This window comes from Elephantulus edwardii, unplaced genomic scaffold, assembly GCF_000299155.1.
Source record: "Elephantulus edwardii isolate Elephantulus edwardi_28Jun2011 unplaced genomic scaffold, EleEdw1.0 scaffold00108, whole genome shotgun sequence".
NCBI lineage: Eukaryota > Metazoa > Chordata > Mammalia > Macroscelidea > Macroscelididae > Elephantulus > Elephantulus edwardii.
In genome coordinates, this window is record NW_006399858.1 from 9,757,840 (window position 1) to 9,774,093 (window position 16,254).

The 16,254-nt window shown below is 36.6% G+C and overlaps 1 protein-coding gene and 1 pseudogene across 1 annotated transcript in view; one reads left to right on the top strand and one right to left on the bottom strand.

Moving 5' to 3' along the window:
* LOC102843561 (chromosome unknown open reading frame, human C9orf41) overlaps positions 1-16,254 on the top strand; it is a 70,213-nt gene that overhangs the window by 46,076 nt on the left and 7,883 nt on the right. Inside the window, exons 4-6 of the mRNA XM_006891992.1 lie at positions 4,483-4,623; positions 5,376-5,554; positions 7,016-7,129. Coding sequence (XP_006892054.1) covers positions 4,483-4,623; positions 5,376-5,554; positions 7,016-7,129 — 434 coding nt within the window. The remainder of the gene's footprint in view (positions 1-4,482; positions 4,624-5,375; positions 5,555-7,015; positions 7,130-16,254) is intronic.
* On the bottom strand, positions 15,424-15,826 carry LOC102843153 (annotated as a pseudogene).

Below are 16,254 nucleotides of genomic sequence, written 5' to 3' on the forward strand. Positions count from 1 at the left end.
AAGATGTATCATGGGGGTGTTGCAACCTAGAAGACACAAATTTGACTAACAGTACTTCAAATCTTCACTTTCTAGAAGCAAGGTTGTATCTTCGGCATAATGAGTCTTCCACCAATCCTGATGCCATGTTCTTCGTGTAGTATAGCTTCTGAAATAAATTAAGTAGGTATGAATAAAAGATACAACCCTAACACACAGTTTTCCTGACTTTAAACCATGAAGTGATCCCTTGTTCGGTCTGTACAAGAGCTTCCTCGACTAGGTACATGTTTTGCATGAGCACATTTAAGTATTGTGAGATTCTCATTCCTTCTCAATGTTAGCCATAATTTGTTACGATAAATGCCTTTCCATAGTTAATAAAATACAAGTAAATATCTTTCTGGTGTTCTCTACTTTGAGCCAAGATTTATCTGACATCAACAGGGATATTCCTCATGTCATGGTCTCTTTTGAATCCTGGCAGTTCCTTGTCAATGTTCAGTGGCTTATGAGTAATCCTTAGTAAGGTTTTATTTGTTTGTGATGATAATGATGATGCTTGATCATTTCTGCATTCTCTTGGATCACTTACTTTAGGAATGGTAACATATGGATCTGTTGGCCAAGTTTTCCAGATTTTTTTGCATAAGCTAGGGAGCACTTCTGAGCTGTGTTTTTATTGAAGCACCACAATTGTGTCATTGTTGGTGCCAGTGAGATGAGTACAGTTCATAGCAATCTTATGAAAAGATTTGAACTCTGTCCTCTCCTATGCAATCATCATTTTGACACACGTGAGCCCATTGCTGAGGGTCGTCTTCTCTTTAGCAGACTCTTCATCTACCAAACACAATGTCCCTTTCCAAGATACAGCCTCTCCCCTAGCAGTATGCTCAAAGGATGTGAGGCAGAGTTTTGCCATCCCTGCCTCTAGGGGGTCTTCTGGCTGCACTTTTTACAAGACATACCTATTTGTTCTTTTGACAGTCCCTGGGATATTCAGTACTACATTAATTATTCCATCAATTCCTGGAGACTTACTTTTTGCCAGTGCCTTCAGTGTAGCTTGAAATATTTCCTTCAGTACCATTTGTTCTTGATCATATGCTGCTTCCTGATACTGACCGGTTATTTTTGTTCCAGTGACTATTCCTTTCACATTCTTCTGAGGCTTCCTGCATCATTCAAAATTTGGCACACAGAATCCTTCAGTATGACAGCTTAGGATTTGAATATGTTCTTCAGTTCTTTCAGCATGAGAAACAATGAGTGTGTGCTTCCCATTTTGTTTCATAAACTTAATAAGTAAGTGTTGTTTGGTTATTTTTGCTAAGAATCTCAAATGGACAGCATCTGTACCTGGTTTTCTGCATTTCAGCCTGGTTTAAAATGACAGCACCACATCAGTATGACAGCATCATAAAAGTCTGCACTGCTTAGATTTGTTTCTTTTATCTTCCACAGAAATACTTTTAGAGAAGTATCCTGACTTTATGATTCATAGCAGAGATCACCATTTAAAATGTCTTAGTTTCAAACTCATCATAATTTGAGACTTGTATTTACTCTCTGTTCTTTAAAGACTCGGTCAAAAAAATATAGCTGAGAATAAAGGTTTACGAAAAAGTCCTCCCCATCTCTCTATTTGTTGTTTGGTTCTTGATAAGTTTTCCAAATCTGATAAGTTTGTTTCAAGTATCCCATGGACTGCTAAATTCTTAGAGTGAGTCTCCAAAGAGATATATCTTGGAGGAAGTATAGCCAGAGTATTCCTTGGAGGCAAAATGATAAAACTTTGTCTCATGCTTCGGTCATATTGCTAGAAAAGGTTATTCCTTGGACATCATGCTTCGGAAGATAGAAGACCAGATAGATTGACACAGCAGCAATGGGCTTGAGTGTGCCAGAGATTGTGAGGATGACACAGAATAGGGCAGGGTTCAGATCGGTTGTTCATAGGCTCTCTGTGAGTCACACATGACGGCAACTACACAATAATGAAACAAAGTGAGACTATGTACCTGCTTTGTTCATTAACAAGTTTAATTGTGTGTATTTCTACATAGTGGACGTAATCTGGAATGGGAAGAAAACATTGCCTTATTTTAATTTTGTTTTAGTGAGAGGAAGGTCTTCTGGCTTGCACTGCTAATCCAAAGGCTGTATCTATCTAGTGGTTCATATCCACCTGCAGCTCCAAGGCAGAATGATGGGCAGTTTCCTCCCTGGGTTTACAGCCTTGGAAATGGGTTAGAGGGTCACCTGTGAATCAATTTCAACTCAACGTTGATGACTATTTTAAATGAAAGTTAACTATTTGGCACTTTGGCCTCTTTTGCCTGTATCAAAAAGATGTGTTGCTGATCATAATAGTTCTAGTTATGAAATTCTTTTTGACAAATATTGTTTCTGTCCATTTTTGTCTATAAATCTCAACAGTTCATAAAAAATTTATTTTCTTGAGGTTTTCATTATAAACCGATGTTCCATGTGTAGATATTCACCCTTATACAACAGACCAGGCAAATTCTCATGCTGTTGTGTTTATAGATGAGGGTTTTGAAAGTCCAGCGATTGTCTTTTCTATTGCAAGGTAGGAAATACAAAGGTTATCACATAGACTATTAGTGAAATGCTGTTATTTGGAATATTCCACACTTAGAGACCACAGAATTGCCAGATAAAATAAAGAATTGTATCTGGCAGTAGATTTATTGTTTTTTTGTTTGTTTTTGGTGTTGGGTTTTGTTTTGTTTTGTTTTGTTTTTTTAAATCTGCTTCCCCCCCCATTTATTATTAATTGCAGTAAAAATTTACAAAGACTTTGGATTTCCATTCATTCATTGTTGCACTTTTCTCCCCTTCCAACCCTCTCCACTAGTACACTACCCTCTTGTAAAAGTAAAACAAAAATTCTTTCATTGTTTTACAAACCCTCCCCCAGGTCCACTCCATCATGCAGCCTTCACTCTAGACACCTGTCACGACAAAAAACCCCTAATCATATATCCCTTTTAAACAGTTTTCTCCCTCATCTGTTTCAATGCAGTATACATTATTGAACCCATCTTTCTCATTCTCCCCCAACCCTGATGTCAGTCCTGTTTTAAAACAGTGGTACTATACAGTATTTGTCCCTTTGTGACTGAGATATTTCACTTAGCATAATATCCTCCGGGGTCACACATTTTGAATAATATTGCATGAGTTCCTTGTCTTTCAGTGCAGCATAGTATTGTGTCTCAGCTTCTCTATCCATTCATTTGTTGATGGGCTCTTGAGTTGTTTCCAACTCCTTGCTATTGTGAACAAAGCTGCGATAAACATGGGTGTGCATCTATCTGCTTGGATGTCAGTTATGGTCTCTTTTGGGTATATTCCTAATAGTGGAATTGCTGGGTCAAATGGTATTTCTATTTGCAACTTTTTGAGAAAGCGCCATACCACCTTCCACAGTGGTTGCACCCTGGCAGTATATTTCTAAAGTGCATTTATGAGACAAATTTTGGGCTATAGACAACAGTTAATTTCTTTTTAATTGATATAATGCTGCTTGATTGTGCACATTTCCCACTGGTTATCTGCAAGAATACTCATTTTCTTTCTTCAGGGTTGTATTGATTTGCTAGAATTCCTGAGAAGCATTTTACTTTTAGCAATTAGAGGACAACTCTTACAGCAAGGCTTGTGTAATGGCAGTGTAAATGGTGGACTTGAGTTTGGTTGTAAACCAAAGTTTGATGTAATATATTTGCAATTCTGAGTGTTCAAATATAAGACAGTTCCCTATTTTCCCCATGAAAGTACTATCCTACTGCCACTTCTGACAGAACTCTCCTTACTGGAATGTACAGAATTCTAGAAAGAATTACTTTTTGCTGAGAAATAGGAATTTCTCAGAATCAAATTACTTAGCTGTTTCTTTAACAGTTATGAATTTGAAGGTGAGAGCATAGTGTTTGACCGATGTATATTTTTTTATGTTAAGTAAAATTTTTAATACAAATTATCACTTTCACCACTTGAACACTTAACGAGATCCTGACACATTAAAATCTACATATATTGTATCTATTTTGTAAACAAGTGCATTAAAGAAAAATTTAGGCATGAAGTTCTGTGTGTTACTTAACTTTCTAATATGACAATTTTGTTGGAACTCAATGTAATTGAGATATTGTATAAAGTGTTTCGAAAACAGTTCTCAGGAGACAGCTGTTAAGAACGTAAGTGACTTTGTGAAGCAACTGTTTTCTTAAATTCTGTTTGGGAACGAAAATTTTTAATCTGTTTTCTAGACATATGATAAATCCTCCTAGAATCTTTCATTTTTATTGATGATTTAGAAGTATATCACAATTTGAAGAAGTCAGTGTCTTGAGAAACCTTATTTTGGTTTTAAGGTTTTAGTTATTAATGTGGATTTTGTCGGTTTGTTTTGTTTTTTTAAAATTTTTATTTCTTTGAGGGGTTGGACATAATTGCCTTATTTCATTACAGGGATCCTTCTAAAGTTAATATTCTGGTACCTGGTGCTGGACTAGGAAGACTGGCCTGGGAAATAGCTATGCTAGGTTATGCTTGTCAAGGAAATGAATGGAGTTTTTTTATGCTCTTTTCTTCCAACTTTGTACTCAACAGGTATTTCATTTACTTTTTGCTGGACATAGTAATTTCTCAGAATCAAATTAACTTACCTATTTTTGAACATTTCTGAACTTGAAGATAAGAACATAGTACTTGGTTATGATGTATATCATGCTTCTTATGTTAAAGTAAAATTGTTTAATTACAAATTATCATTTTCATCATTTGAATAGGTAACACAATCTTGAAACATGATGGGTTAGTGACCTCTTAGAAAGTGGACAGCCTTTGAAGACAGAATTTTCTGTACAGAATTAACAAGACTAATTCAGGGATGAACACTTTCTCATTGTAATTTAAACTTTTTCAGCCCTTCGTCTCATTAGTGAAAGATCAGTTCATTATCTTTTTTTTTTTTAAACCATCGTTGTTAAATGACCAGGTTTCCATGTGACAGAGGTGAGAAGGCCCCTAGGAATTTCTGTAGCCTCTTTTGAAGGTAGCAGGAAAGGTGGCATTTTTAGAGACACAGAGGTGTATTAAGAGAAAAAAAGTAAATAGCTGTCCTTTTAAAGCTAAATAAATAACACATTTATATCTGAGTATCTTTTTAAGATTTTTTTCCTTCATTTCATTCTTCCCCCCCTTTATTTTTTGATTGTGTGCTTATCTACATATGTATGTATATTTTCAATTAATTGGGTAGAGAGGAATGATAACACTTTAAATAGTACCTAGTTAAACTTACAGTCAGAGGAACGCAGTAGAAACTTTTGTTAACACTGAGTTTTATTCATATTTTACAGGTGTTCTGAAATTAATAAATATAAGCTTTATCCTTGGATCCATCAGTTTAGCAATAACCGGAGATCAGCTGATCAGATTCGACCAATTTTCTTCCCTGATGTTGACCCCCACAGTCTTCCTCCTGGTTCTAACTTTTCTATGACAGCAGGAGATTTTCAGGAAATATATTCAGAATGCAGTAAGTCCTAAGCAAAAGTTTTTAAGGGTCTTTTCCTTTATTTTCAACTTAATGAGTTAATTTTAAGTCAAACCAATATTATAATATTTTAATATTAGAATAGAAAGTATGTTTTATTGACCCTTCAGAATGTCTTCAAGGCATTAATAGGATCTGTAAAGACATAGAAACTACCTGTAATCAAGAATTTTAGGATCTGTTGAATCTCTTAATGTAAAATAGCATATGACAAAGTTCAAATGAGTAAGCAATGTTAGAAAGCTGAAAGTAGTTTAGAATGGAACGAGAACTTTTCCTAGAGAGTCTCTGACTTAAAGGATAGAGAGAATGGTGTTTGAGGCAGGCAGAGCTACAAAGATTTGAGGAGGCAAGAACAGCCTGGCTGGAAGGGAAAAGCTTTGTTAGGAGTTTGAATGAGAGATTTGCCTAAAAAAAGGAGCTCTTGGTTGGCACTTGGCTATGCGGCCCAGTTTGTTGAGAGTTGCTCTGCTAACCTAAACGTGGTTGGAATCCTCTAGTAGCTCTGAGAGGAAAATGAGCAATTTACAGAAACCCACTAAAGTGCACTCGCTGCTTCTGTGAAACTACAGCCATTAAGAACTCGGTGGCCTGGAGTTCTGTTTTGATGACCTGGGACTGTCATGAGTTGGAACCAAGTCAAAAGCAACAGGTTATGTCTAGAAAAGTGAGTTTGTTCCAGGTTATGAAAGACCTTTAAATCATCCTATCAAGTTTGGTCTTCAGGCTAACAAACTTAAAGACAGTAATGCAGAAAGGAAGGGAAATTGATAAAGGAAGAAAAAAATGTGTTACATTCTCAGGGGTTAGCAAGATAACTCATCCAACAAATATTTGTTAAGTATCTCTTGAATACTTGGTGTGTCCGAGGCATTGGAAACAGAGAGTAAGAAACTATCTGTCTACTACAAATTTATATTCTAGTAGAGAACACATTATTAAGAATTTATCAAGAGACAAAATCTGTTTGTAACTGCTCCATTGTGTCCAGCTGTTTGCTTTTTCACTTTTGATATTCATTTCTCCTTATGAAGCAGGTGTATTCATTTTGAAACCTGTCAGAATTGGTAGTTGTATTTTAAATCACAGTTTGAAATCCAAGTGATTGTTTCATTTTAACTAATTTTAAGTGAAGATAAGAAGTTGAATAAGTTAGAATCAAAACTCTGACATATATATATACCATTTGGTGATGAAAGCTAGTAATAGATAATATAAAAATGATTTGCATATTAATTAGATTATTATGAAAACCATTAAGACTTACAGAGTACCCCTCACATATGAATAATTTCTTACCTTGATTATAATAGTTATATGAAAGATTTTATTTTTATATTTCTGCAGTTGAATAAAGCATTAATACTATGTTAGAGGTAGTAGAAGATAAAAGAATTGAATTTCATAACAAATAATATCAGTTACTTAATTTTTCTTGAATAGACACCTGGGACTGTATTGCTACTTGTTTCTTCATTGATACAGCTCACAATGTAATTGATTATATTGATACTATATGGAAAATACTCAAGCCAGGTGGAATTTGGATAAATCTAGGTAAGTTCTTCAGGATTTACAGATCTTTTTTCGAATATTCCACATACTTACCTGAGTACTTACTTATAGCTCTTCCACATTTGATAATGTCACAATATCCATTGTTCATGAAATTTGCACTGTGCATTGTTTAAAAATTGTTTATCCTGGGGGTGATGCATGCGAAGTATTGGAAACCTATAAAATGCCTTTAGAAGAGAAAGCAAAAACCAGTTGTTAATGAAGCGATTCTGGCTGCTGGTACCCTGTATGTTTCTAGTTTGACTGTGTTCTGTAGTGTTTTCATGGCTGGGACTTTTGAGAAGCAAATCACCCAATGATGAGTTTGGAGCTACCAACCTTTTTGTTAACAGCTGCACCCAGGGACTCCTTATATTAATCTGTACATAATCATTCTTGTGTTTTTACCATTGTTAAAGATTATTGTTTAAGATGAGACTACTCCTTTTCTTTTTTTCATGAAACGTTTATGGAAATAATACCTTTTGCCATCAATCTCTCCTCCCCAGCACACAATGCATATTTGAAAAACGTAGAAATGATAATTTCTGTATGAAAGAATAGAAATGTGGTTTAAATTTATATTTTTTATAAACTTCTTTACTAAGTCCTTTTGATAGGTACTATGTGAGTGTGACATGGTCCTGCCCATCTTAGGTAAGGAAAATTGCCAGTATTCTTCTCTTTAAAATGAATTAATGATAAGACCATCAAAATACTTGCCTTTTTCTAGAGAGAGAACACAGTGCATATTATGAAAGACGGTGAGGCTGACATGTATAACTTTTTCAAGATAATAGTTTTGTTTTATTGTGGTGGTTGTTGATGTGTATTACCGAGTTATCTATGCTCATAGCAATCCTTTGAACGACAGATTTCAAACTTGCCTATCCTGCACCATCCTCACAGACTTAAGCATGCTCAGGCTCATTGTTTCAGTCCTGTTTCCATGTATCTTGTTGAAGGTTTTCTTTTCTTTCTCTCTGACCCGCTACATTTCCCATCATGATGTCCTTCACTGAGGACTGGCCCCTTTTCTAACATGCCCAGAGTACATGAGATGAGGTTTCACTAGATGAAATTTCTTTGCCTCTAAAGAGCACCCTGGATGCACTTCCTCTGAGATAGACTTGTTATTTTGGTAGTCTGTAGTATATTCAGTACCCTTTTCCAACTCCACAACCCAAAGTATCAATTCTTCTTTGGTCTTTCTTATTCATTGTCCAATTTTCTAATGCATAGAAAACAATTCCACATACTGTGGCTTGAATCAGGCACACTTTAGTCCTTGCTCTTTGGGAATTTTTTGAGAGGTCCTTGAAAGCACATTTTCCCAGTTCTGCATATCTTTTGATTTCTTGACTGTTATTCCCATGTGGATCCAAGTAAAATGAATCATTGACAATGTTTCCTATCATGATGTTGCCTGTTGTTCCAGTGGTAAGGATTTTTATTTTCCTAATGTTGAGATGTAATCTGTATTGAAGGCTATAATTGTTGATCTTTAGTAAGTACTTTTAATCTTCACTTTCTACAAGCAAGGTTGTGTTATCTGCATAATGCAGGTTGTTGATGAGTCTTCTTCCAATCCTATGCTACATTCTTCTTCATACATTCTTACTTTTTTATTTAACTTTTTATTTTATATTGGTTTATGTACAAAGTTCATGTACCTTGTGTTTCACAAAGTTCATTCACATTGTGTTTCATAAAAATTAATCGCCGTTGAACGATGCCCACCATTACTTGGTCTTTTCAAATCTCTGCTGGATCTTTCCCATTTCCTTTACTCCCTTCCCTCCACCCAGAAAATTGTGTGACCTTATGATTTGCTCCCGTCCATCCTCACCTGCCTGCTTCCATCCCTTGTTCCCTTGGACCCCCATGCACATCTTACTGTTTGGTCTCTTCTATTTTAACAATAGTGGCCTTTGGCAGTCTTTTTCCTTATGATACTGAGTTAGTTCACATAGCATAATGCTCTCCAGTCTCTCTCAGCTTAACATAGTATTTTTCAAAATCATTGCTCCTGAGTGCTGCACAGTATTTCATTGTATGACTGTCCCATAATTTCTCAGTCCATTCAATGGTTGGACATTTGGGCTGTTCCATTTTCTTGATATTTTGAATTAATGATGCTGTGAACATTGGTGTACATTGTGTCTCAGTTCTATTCTCCTTGGCGTATATTCCTAGAAGTGGAGTAGCTAGCTGGTTCATATAGAATTTCTATATTCAGCTTTTAGAGAAAGTGCCAAAACTACCTTCCAAAGTGGTTGTACCATTTTATAATCCTACAAGCAGTGTATGAGAGTTCCTATCTCTCCAGATCCTCTCCAACATTTATTGCTTTCTATCATATTAAACTTTGTTGCTATTACAATTGGGTTAAGAGTCTCAGTGTAGTTTTGATTTTATCTCTCTTACTACCAGTGATTTTGAGCATTTCTTCATGTGTCTGTTGGCCTTTAGAAAAGCCTTTCCATGCCTTTTGCCCATTTTGTAATTGGGTTATCATTCTTTTTCTATGAGACCCTTGTCAGAGATGGTATTGCCAGATGTTTTTCCCCCTAGTCAGTAGGTTTTCATTTCACCCTATTGGAAAGTTTTTGATACACATAGAGATTTAATTGTTAGGAGGCCCCATTCCTTAATTTTACCCTCTCCAGATTGTGCATTTCTGGCTGTATTTGTCAGCCTCTTTTATACCATAGCCTACCTTCTAAGCTTAGTCCCATTTTGTCTCTTGTGAACTTTGTGGTTTTATAGGCTTTACTCCCAGATCTCTGATCCACCTTGAGCTGATTTTTTGTATGGTGTAAGATGTCGATCCTGTTTCAGCTTTCTGCAGGAAACAGTCCAGTTTTGCCAGCACTTGTTGGAGGTTGTAATTTCTCTATTCGATAGGTTTTATTTCCTTGTTGAATACCAGCTGACTGTAGTGGGCGGGTGGATTAATTTCTGGGTTCTTGATTCTGTTCCATTGATCTGTGTTTCTCTCATTTTGTACCAATACCATGCTGTTTTGGCTATTATGCCTCCTACTTCATTTTTGTTTTTCAGATGTGCTTTGCTTGTTTGGTCTTTATTGTTTCTCACAGATAGGTTTTAGAATTTTCTTTGTAAAAGAAAATATCTTTGTAAGGTCTTTAGTGCCTCTAGTAAGGCTTATTCCTAAGGATCTCAATTTGTGATTGGTTATTGTAAATAGACTATGGCTTGTCTATAGTCTTTCTGATTACTAGCTATGCATCCGAGACCTGGACAGTGAATAAGGATAACAGAAAAAAAATGGACATCATTGAGCTGTTGGAGAAGAGCACTGAACATCTCATGGATGGTTAAGAGAATGAACAGCTATGTCTTGGATGGTGCAGCCAGAGTGCTTTTTGGAGGCAAAAATGATGAGACTTTGCCTCACATACATTGTGTTGGGAAGGGTGGAGGGTCAGCAAAGGAGAGGAAGATAGGACCTCAACTAGATAGACTGACATGGTGACTGCTTCGGTGGGCTCTTGTGTGTAAAGAAGTGTGAAGATGGAGCAGGACAGGACTGGGTTCAGATCTTTTGTTCATAGAGTCGTTATAAGTCGTACTTGACTGACAGCACCTAACAACAACATTGTACTGTTGCTTTCTTTTTTAAATTTTTTTATTTTTCTACTGGTTTATTTACAAAATTCAAATACAAATTTGAACAAATTTTTCCCTTTCCTTCATTCCCCCCACCCATCAAATTATATAACCCAGTGATAAATCCCCACTTCCCCCTGCACATCCACATCCCTCTGCTTCCAGCCTCTCCCACCCCTTCTGGATCTTATACACATTCTACAGTAACAGTTATATACAATATCCATAAGGGACTGAGTTTACTCAGCATAATGCTCTCCAGTCTCTCCCAAGTTAGGTAATAATTTATAGAGGTACTGCTCCTGCATGCTGCATAGTATTCTATTGTGTGGATGTACCATAGTTTCGGAATGCATTCGTTTATGGTTGGACATTTGAGCTGTTCACATGTTCTTGCAATGGTGAGTAATGCTGCTATCAACATTGGTGTACAAATCTGTTCTCATATTCTCAGAGTATATTCCAAGTAGTGGAATAGGACTGGATTCAGATCTTTTGTTCATAGAGTAGCATGAGTCGTACTCAACTGACAGTACTTAACAACAACAGCATTGTAAATATTATTGCTTTCTTGATTTACATCTCTGTATTTTCTTTGTGACTGAAGAGGAACCCCATTGTCTTTTTATATTGATCTTGATTATATTGGTTTTGTACTCTGTCACTATACTAAATTGGCCTACTATTTCAAAATTTTTTTGTGGAGTTTTGGGGTTTTCTGTGTACACTTGCATACTATCTACATATGTTGTTGTCATTAAATGCGATTGAGTTGATCATAACTCATAACAACCCTATAAACTAAAGACCTTAACCCTGTTGTATAACTATTGTCATTTCTCCAAGTTCTCCCAATTTCCAGAGGCATGTTATTTAGAAGTCAGTGCCACTCCTGCTTCCAAGTCTGTCTTAATCTGGGAGCTCCACCAAACACTGTTAACCATGTGTAACCATAATAGCATTTGAGACACCAGTGGCACACCATTCAGTATCACAGCAATCCAGAATTTCCTCAGTACAGCAAAGTAACAGAACAATACTGTACCACTTAGGAGAATATTCATTATAAACAAATAATACCGGGCCCCAGGGCTCAAATGGATTTTAAGAAACCCAGGCCAGTGCACCAGGCCTTGATTGGCTCCAACAAGAGGCTCCCGACACACAGTTCAGAACCATCCATTCAAGCTGCTCACAAACAGCTGTGTGAGCAAAATAAAACCTACCACAGCCAACCTTCAGCCAAATCGAGGAGAACTCACCTGCATATAGTGACAATTTAACCACTTCTCTGCTGATCTAGATTCTATTTCCTTCTCTTGCCATATTACCTTACCAAGTACTTTCAATACAAATATTGGACACTAATGTGTAGAATGAAACTGGGGACATGGGGAATGAATTCTGAAAAAGAGAAAGGTCAGGCAGAGGTCTCCATAACTTAGCACTGTGAAGTGTCTTCCTAGACTTTCTTACAGTTTTTATTTGGTTTTAAACTCACAGTAAAAATGCTCATCTCAAAAAAATTCTTACTTCATGAGGCTATATTACCTCGTGATGCCATGTTTTCCTTATATATAAGTGTTGCCAGCATGACAATGCGTAAGCTTAATTTTTAAACTAAGAGCAGAATGATTTCAAAGTTCAGGCACTCTATCTTCTCTAGTGTAAGGCTGGGTAGAATTCTCTGTTTGCAGAGGGCACCCAGTCGAGCCTGGACTCTGATCTCAGCTACGGCCCAGTTACCACTATGCCGAGCTATCCACAGTAGTGGTGAAAGTGGACATCCTTGTCTGGTCCCTGTTTGCAAGGAGAATGCTTTTACCTTTAGTCTTTTTTCCAGTGGGAATGATACTGGCTCATGGTTTTGCATACAAACTATTCCTTTCAACTATGTTGAGGAAATTGCCTTCTATTCCTATTTTACTGAGTGTTTTGATCTGGAAGGAGGTACTGGATTTTGTCAAAGGCCTTTTCTACATCAGTTGGTAGGATCATGTGGTTTTTGTTATTTGTTAATGTGATGGATTACGTTGATTATTTTTCTATTAATGCCTCCTTGAATATCTGTTAATAAATATCTCACTTGTCATGATGAACTTTTTTTTTTTTAAAATGTGTTGTTGGATTCTGTTGGGCAGGATTTTGTTAGAGATTTTTCTATCTATAATCATGAGAGATACTGATCTGTAGTTTTCTCTTTTGGTAATATCTTTACCTGGTTTTGGTATTAAGGTTGTGCTTGCTTTGTAGAATTGGCTTTGAAGTGTTCCTTTTTTTCTGGTTGTTTTTTTTTTTTTTTTTTTTTAATTTTTTTTTAAATACTTTAAGTAGAATTGGTGATAGATCTCTTAACTGTGTGGTACACTTCAGCAGTGAAGACATCTGATCAAGGACTTTTTTAAGTTTTCAAATTTATCAATATAACTTCTTAGTACTATGATATTATCAATTCAGTTTCATCTGGTTCTCTTGTAATGTCACCTCTGTCATTCCTTAATTGAGTTACTTTGTGTCTACTATTTTTTTCCCTTTTGTTAAGTTTGACAATGGTTTTTCAATTTTATTGACCTTTTCAAAAAACAAGCTCCTGATTTTGTTGGTTTCATTTGTTTTTCTGTTTTCTAAATCATTCATTTCAGCTTTTGTCCTTATAATTTCCTTTCTTCTAGAGGCTATGGGGTTAGATTATTCTTTTTCTATTTAATGGAAGTGTTTGTTAGATCATTAATTTTGCTTCATTCTTATGTGTTTGCCTATTGCTGTTAACTGCCCAGAGGACTTAGCTGCATCCTAGAGGTTTTGTTATGTTGTATTTTCATTTTGAGGAACTTTTTTATTTATTTCTTCTATATCCCGATCATGTTCTCTTGTTGTTGTTGTTGTTGTTGTTAAGTGCTGTCAAGTTGCCAACGACTCGGTGACCCTATGTACAACAGCCCTAAATCCTGTTCTATCTTATGCCAATCTTACTGTCTCTGACACACCTACGCTCATTACCCCAGTCACTAAATCAATCCATCTCATCTAAGGTCTTTCTCTCTTGGGCTGTCCCTCCACCCTCCCAAGCATGACGTGACATCCCTCTCCAAGGACTAGTCCCCCCTTGCAACATGTCCAAAGTATGTCAGATGAAGCTTCAGAATCCTTGCCTCCAAGGAACAGCCTTGTTTAGCCCTCTCCAAGATGAACCTGTTTGCTCTCTTAGCAGTCAGTGGTCTATTCACTACTCTTCTCCAACACCACAGCTCAAAGGCATCAATTCTCCTTCTTTCATCCCTAGTCATTGTTTAGCTTTCTGATGCATAGCAAGTGATTGCAAAGACCATGACCTGTTATCAGGTGCACCTTAGTCTCCAGCCTGACAGCCAGAGTGCGGAAATTGTCAAGCAGTATCATTAATATCACATGCAAGCAAGGTTCTGCTGAAGATATCCAAAAACGACTGGAACAGCCATCAACAGAGAACAGCCAGAAGTACAGGCCATGTTGAGAAGAGGTTATTGTACTAGGGTTGTTATAGCTAATGTTAGACAGTTCTTGGCTGAAGGCAGAGAGTACCAGAGGAATGTCTATCTATCTATGTTTCATTGACTGTGCAAAGGCATTTGACTGTTTAGACCACAGAAAACTATGGCTAACTCTAAGAAGAATGAGAATCCTATAACACTTGATTGTGCTTATGCAAAACCTATACTTGGACCAGTAGGCATTCATCAGAACAGAGCAAGGAAACACCTGCATGGTTCGAAATCATGTTCTAGCATAGTGTTTTTTAGCTTCCAATAAGGGTGGTTTTATAAGGTTTATCCTCTTGTTTATTTCTCGTTTTATGGCATTGTGATTTGAGAAGATACTTTGTATTATATAATGTTTTTTTAAATTTGTTGAGGCTTGCTTTGTCCTAATATGTGTGATGATTCTGGAGAGTATACCATTTACACATGAGAAGAAAGTAATTTGAGTTTTAGTTTGGTGCAGTACCCTGAATAAATCCACACAGTTGAGTTAGCTGATTGTATAGTTTAGATATTCTGAATCTTTATTTCTTTTGAATTGACTTACTTTGGTGAGAGTGATGTATTAGTCTCCTACCAATACTAGGATGCTGTCTATTTCTTCTTCATTCTGTTAACTATTATTTTATGTATTTTGCAGGTCTGTCATTTGGTGCACAAAAGTTTGTCTTCTTGATCTATTATGTCTTTAATCAGTATGTAATGCCCTTCTCTTTTAATAGTGGTTTTCATCCTTTTATCAGAGATTATTATTGCCACTCCTGCTTTTTTTTTTTAGTTTGGGATATGACTTTTATTGAGCTTATTCACCAGAGTGGAAATAATGTCTGTACAAAACCAAATGTTTGTTACTATAACTTCTGCATCACAATTAAAATCCAGTTTTTTAAAAACAGTTCATTAAAACCCACTACTTCAGAATCAATAGCTTCTTTGAAGCCACAGTAACACTTAAATATGGTTAAGACTTGAACGTAGAAATTTGGTTGGTTGGAAAGCTAATTAAACTTCCAACTTGCTCAGATAGAATTACAAAAAGGCAAAATTCTGTTTTTCACAGAGATACAGTCCACTGGAATCACCAACACTGGACAGCTGTTAGAGTATTTGGAGTCCTGAGATAGTAAGGAAACCAGGCATTCTTTAGACAGTCTTTTGTTGTCCTTTCTTCCCAATCAGAGATTTGTGGATATGCGGCATGACACCACCACCAGCAATTGTAGCCTTGATAAGAGAGTCCAGTTCTTCAACTCCTCGAATGCCAAGTTGCAAGTGACGACGTCTTTTACCTTTAAGTCTTTTGATGCATTTCCTGTCTTTTGATGCGTTTCCTGCCAATTCAGGTACCTCTTTGGTGTGGTACTCCAAGATGGCTGCGCTGTACATAGCGGCAGTCATGCACACACGTCGATGGCTAGTCGTCCTAGATTTCAAGTGTTGATGAATACGGCCCACCGGGAACTGCAAGCCGGCTGGCTCTCTGCGAGCGGGAAACTGCCTTTGTCTTGGCCTTTCTGGAGTCTTTCCCAGCCTTACTGCCAGCCATTTCGAATTCTGCTGAAGCTCACACAAGCAGGCAGAGAAAGGGCTAGTCAAATACCCAACGATCTCCCACCAGATACTCCATCGCACCACGATTCAAACTGCTACTCCTGTTTTTTTTGTGGATGCCATTCTCTTGGTATTTTTTTTTCCTAGGCTTGATTTTCAGTCTTTCTCCTTGTTTCCTAGGTATGTCTCTTGTAGGTGACATATTGATGGGCTTTTTAAAAAAAAAATTCATTTTGCTACTCTTTTTCTCTTAATTAGTGCATTTAGTTTGCTCACACTAAGTGTGATTACTGGCAGGCCAGTTTTTTTTTTTTTTTTTGTTCAATCACTTCATCTTTTTTTAAAAATAATTTTAATGAACATTTACAGAGAATTTGGATTTCCATTCATTCATTGCTGCACTTCTCTACCCGCCCAGCCCTC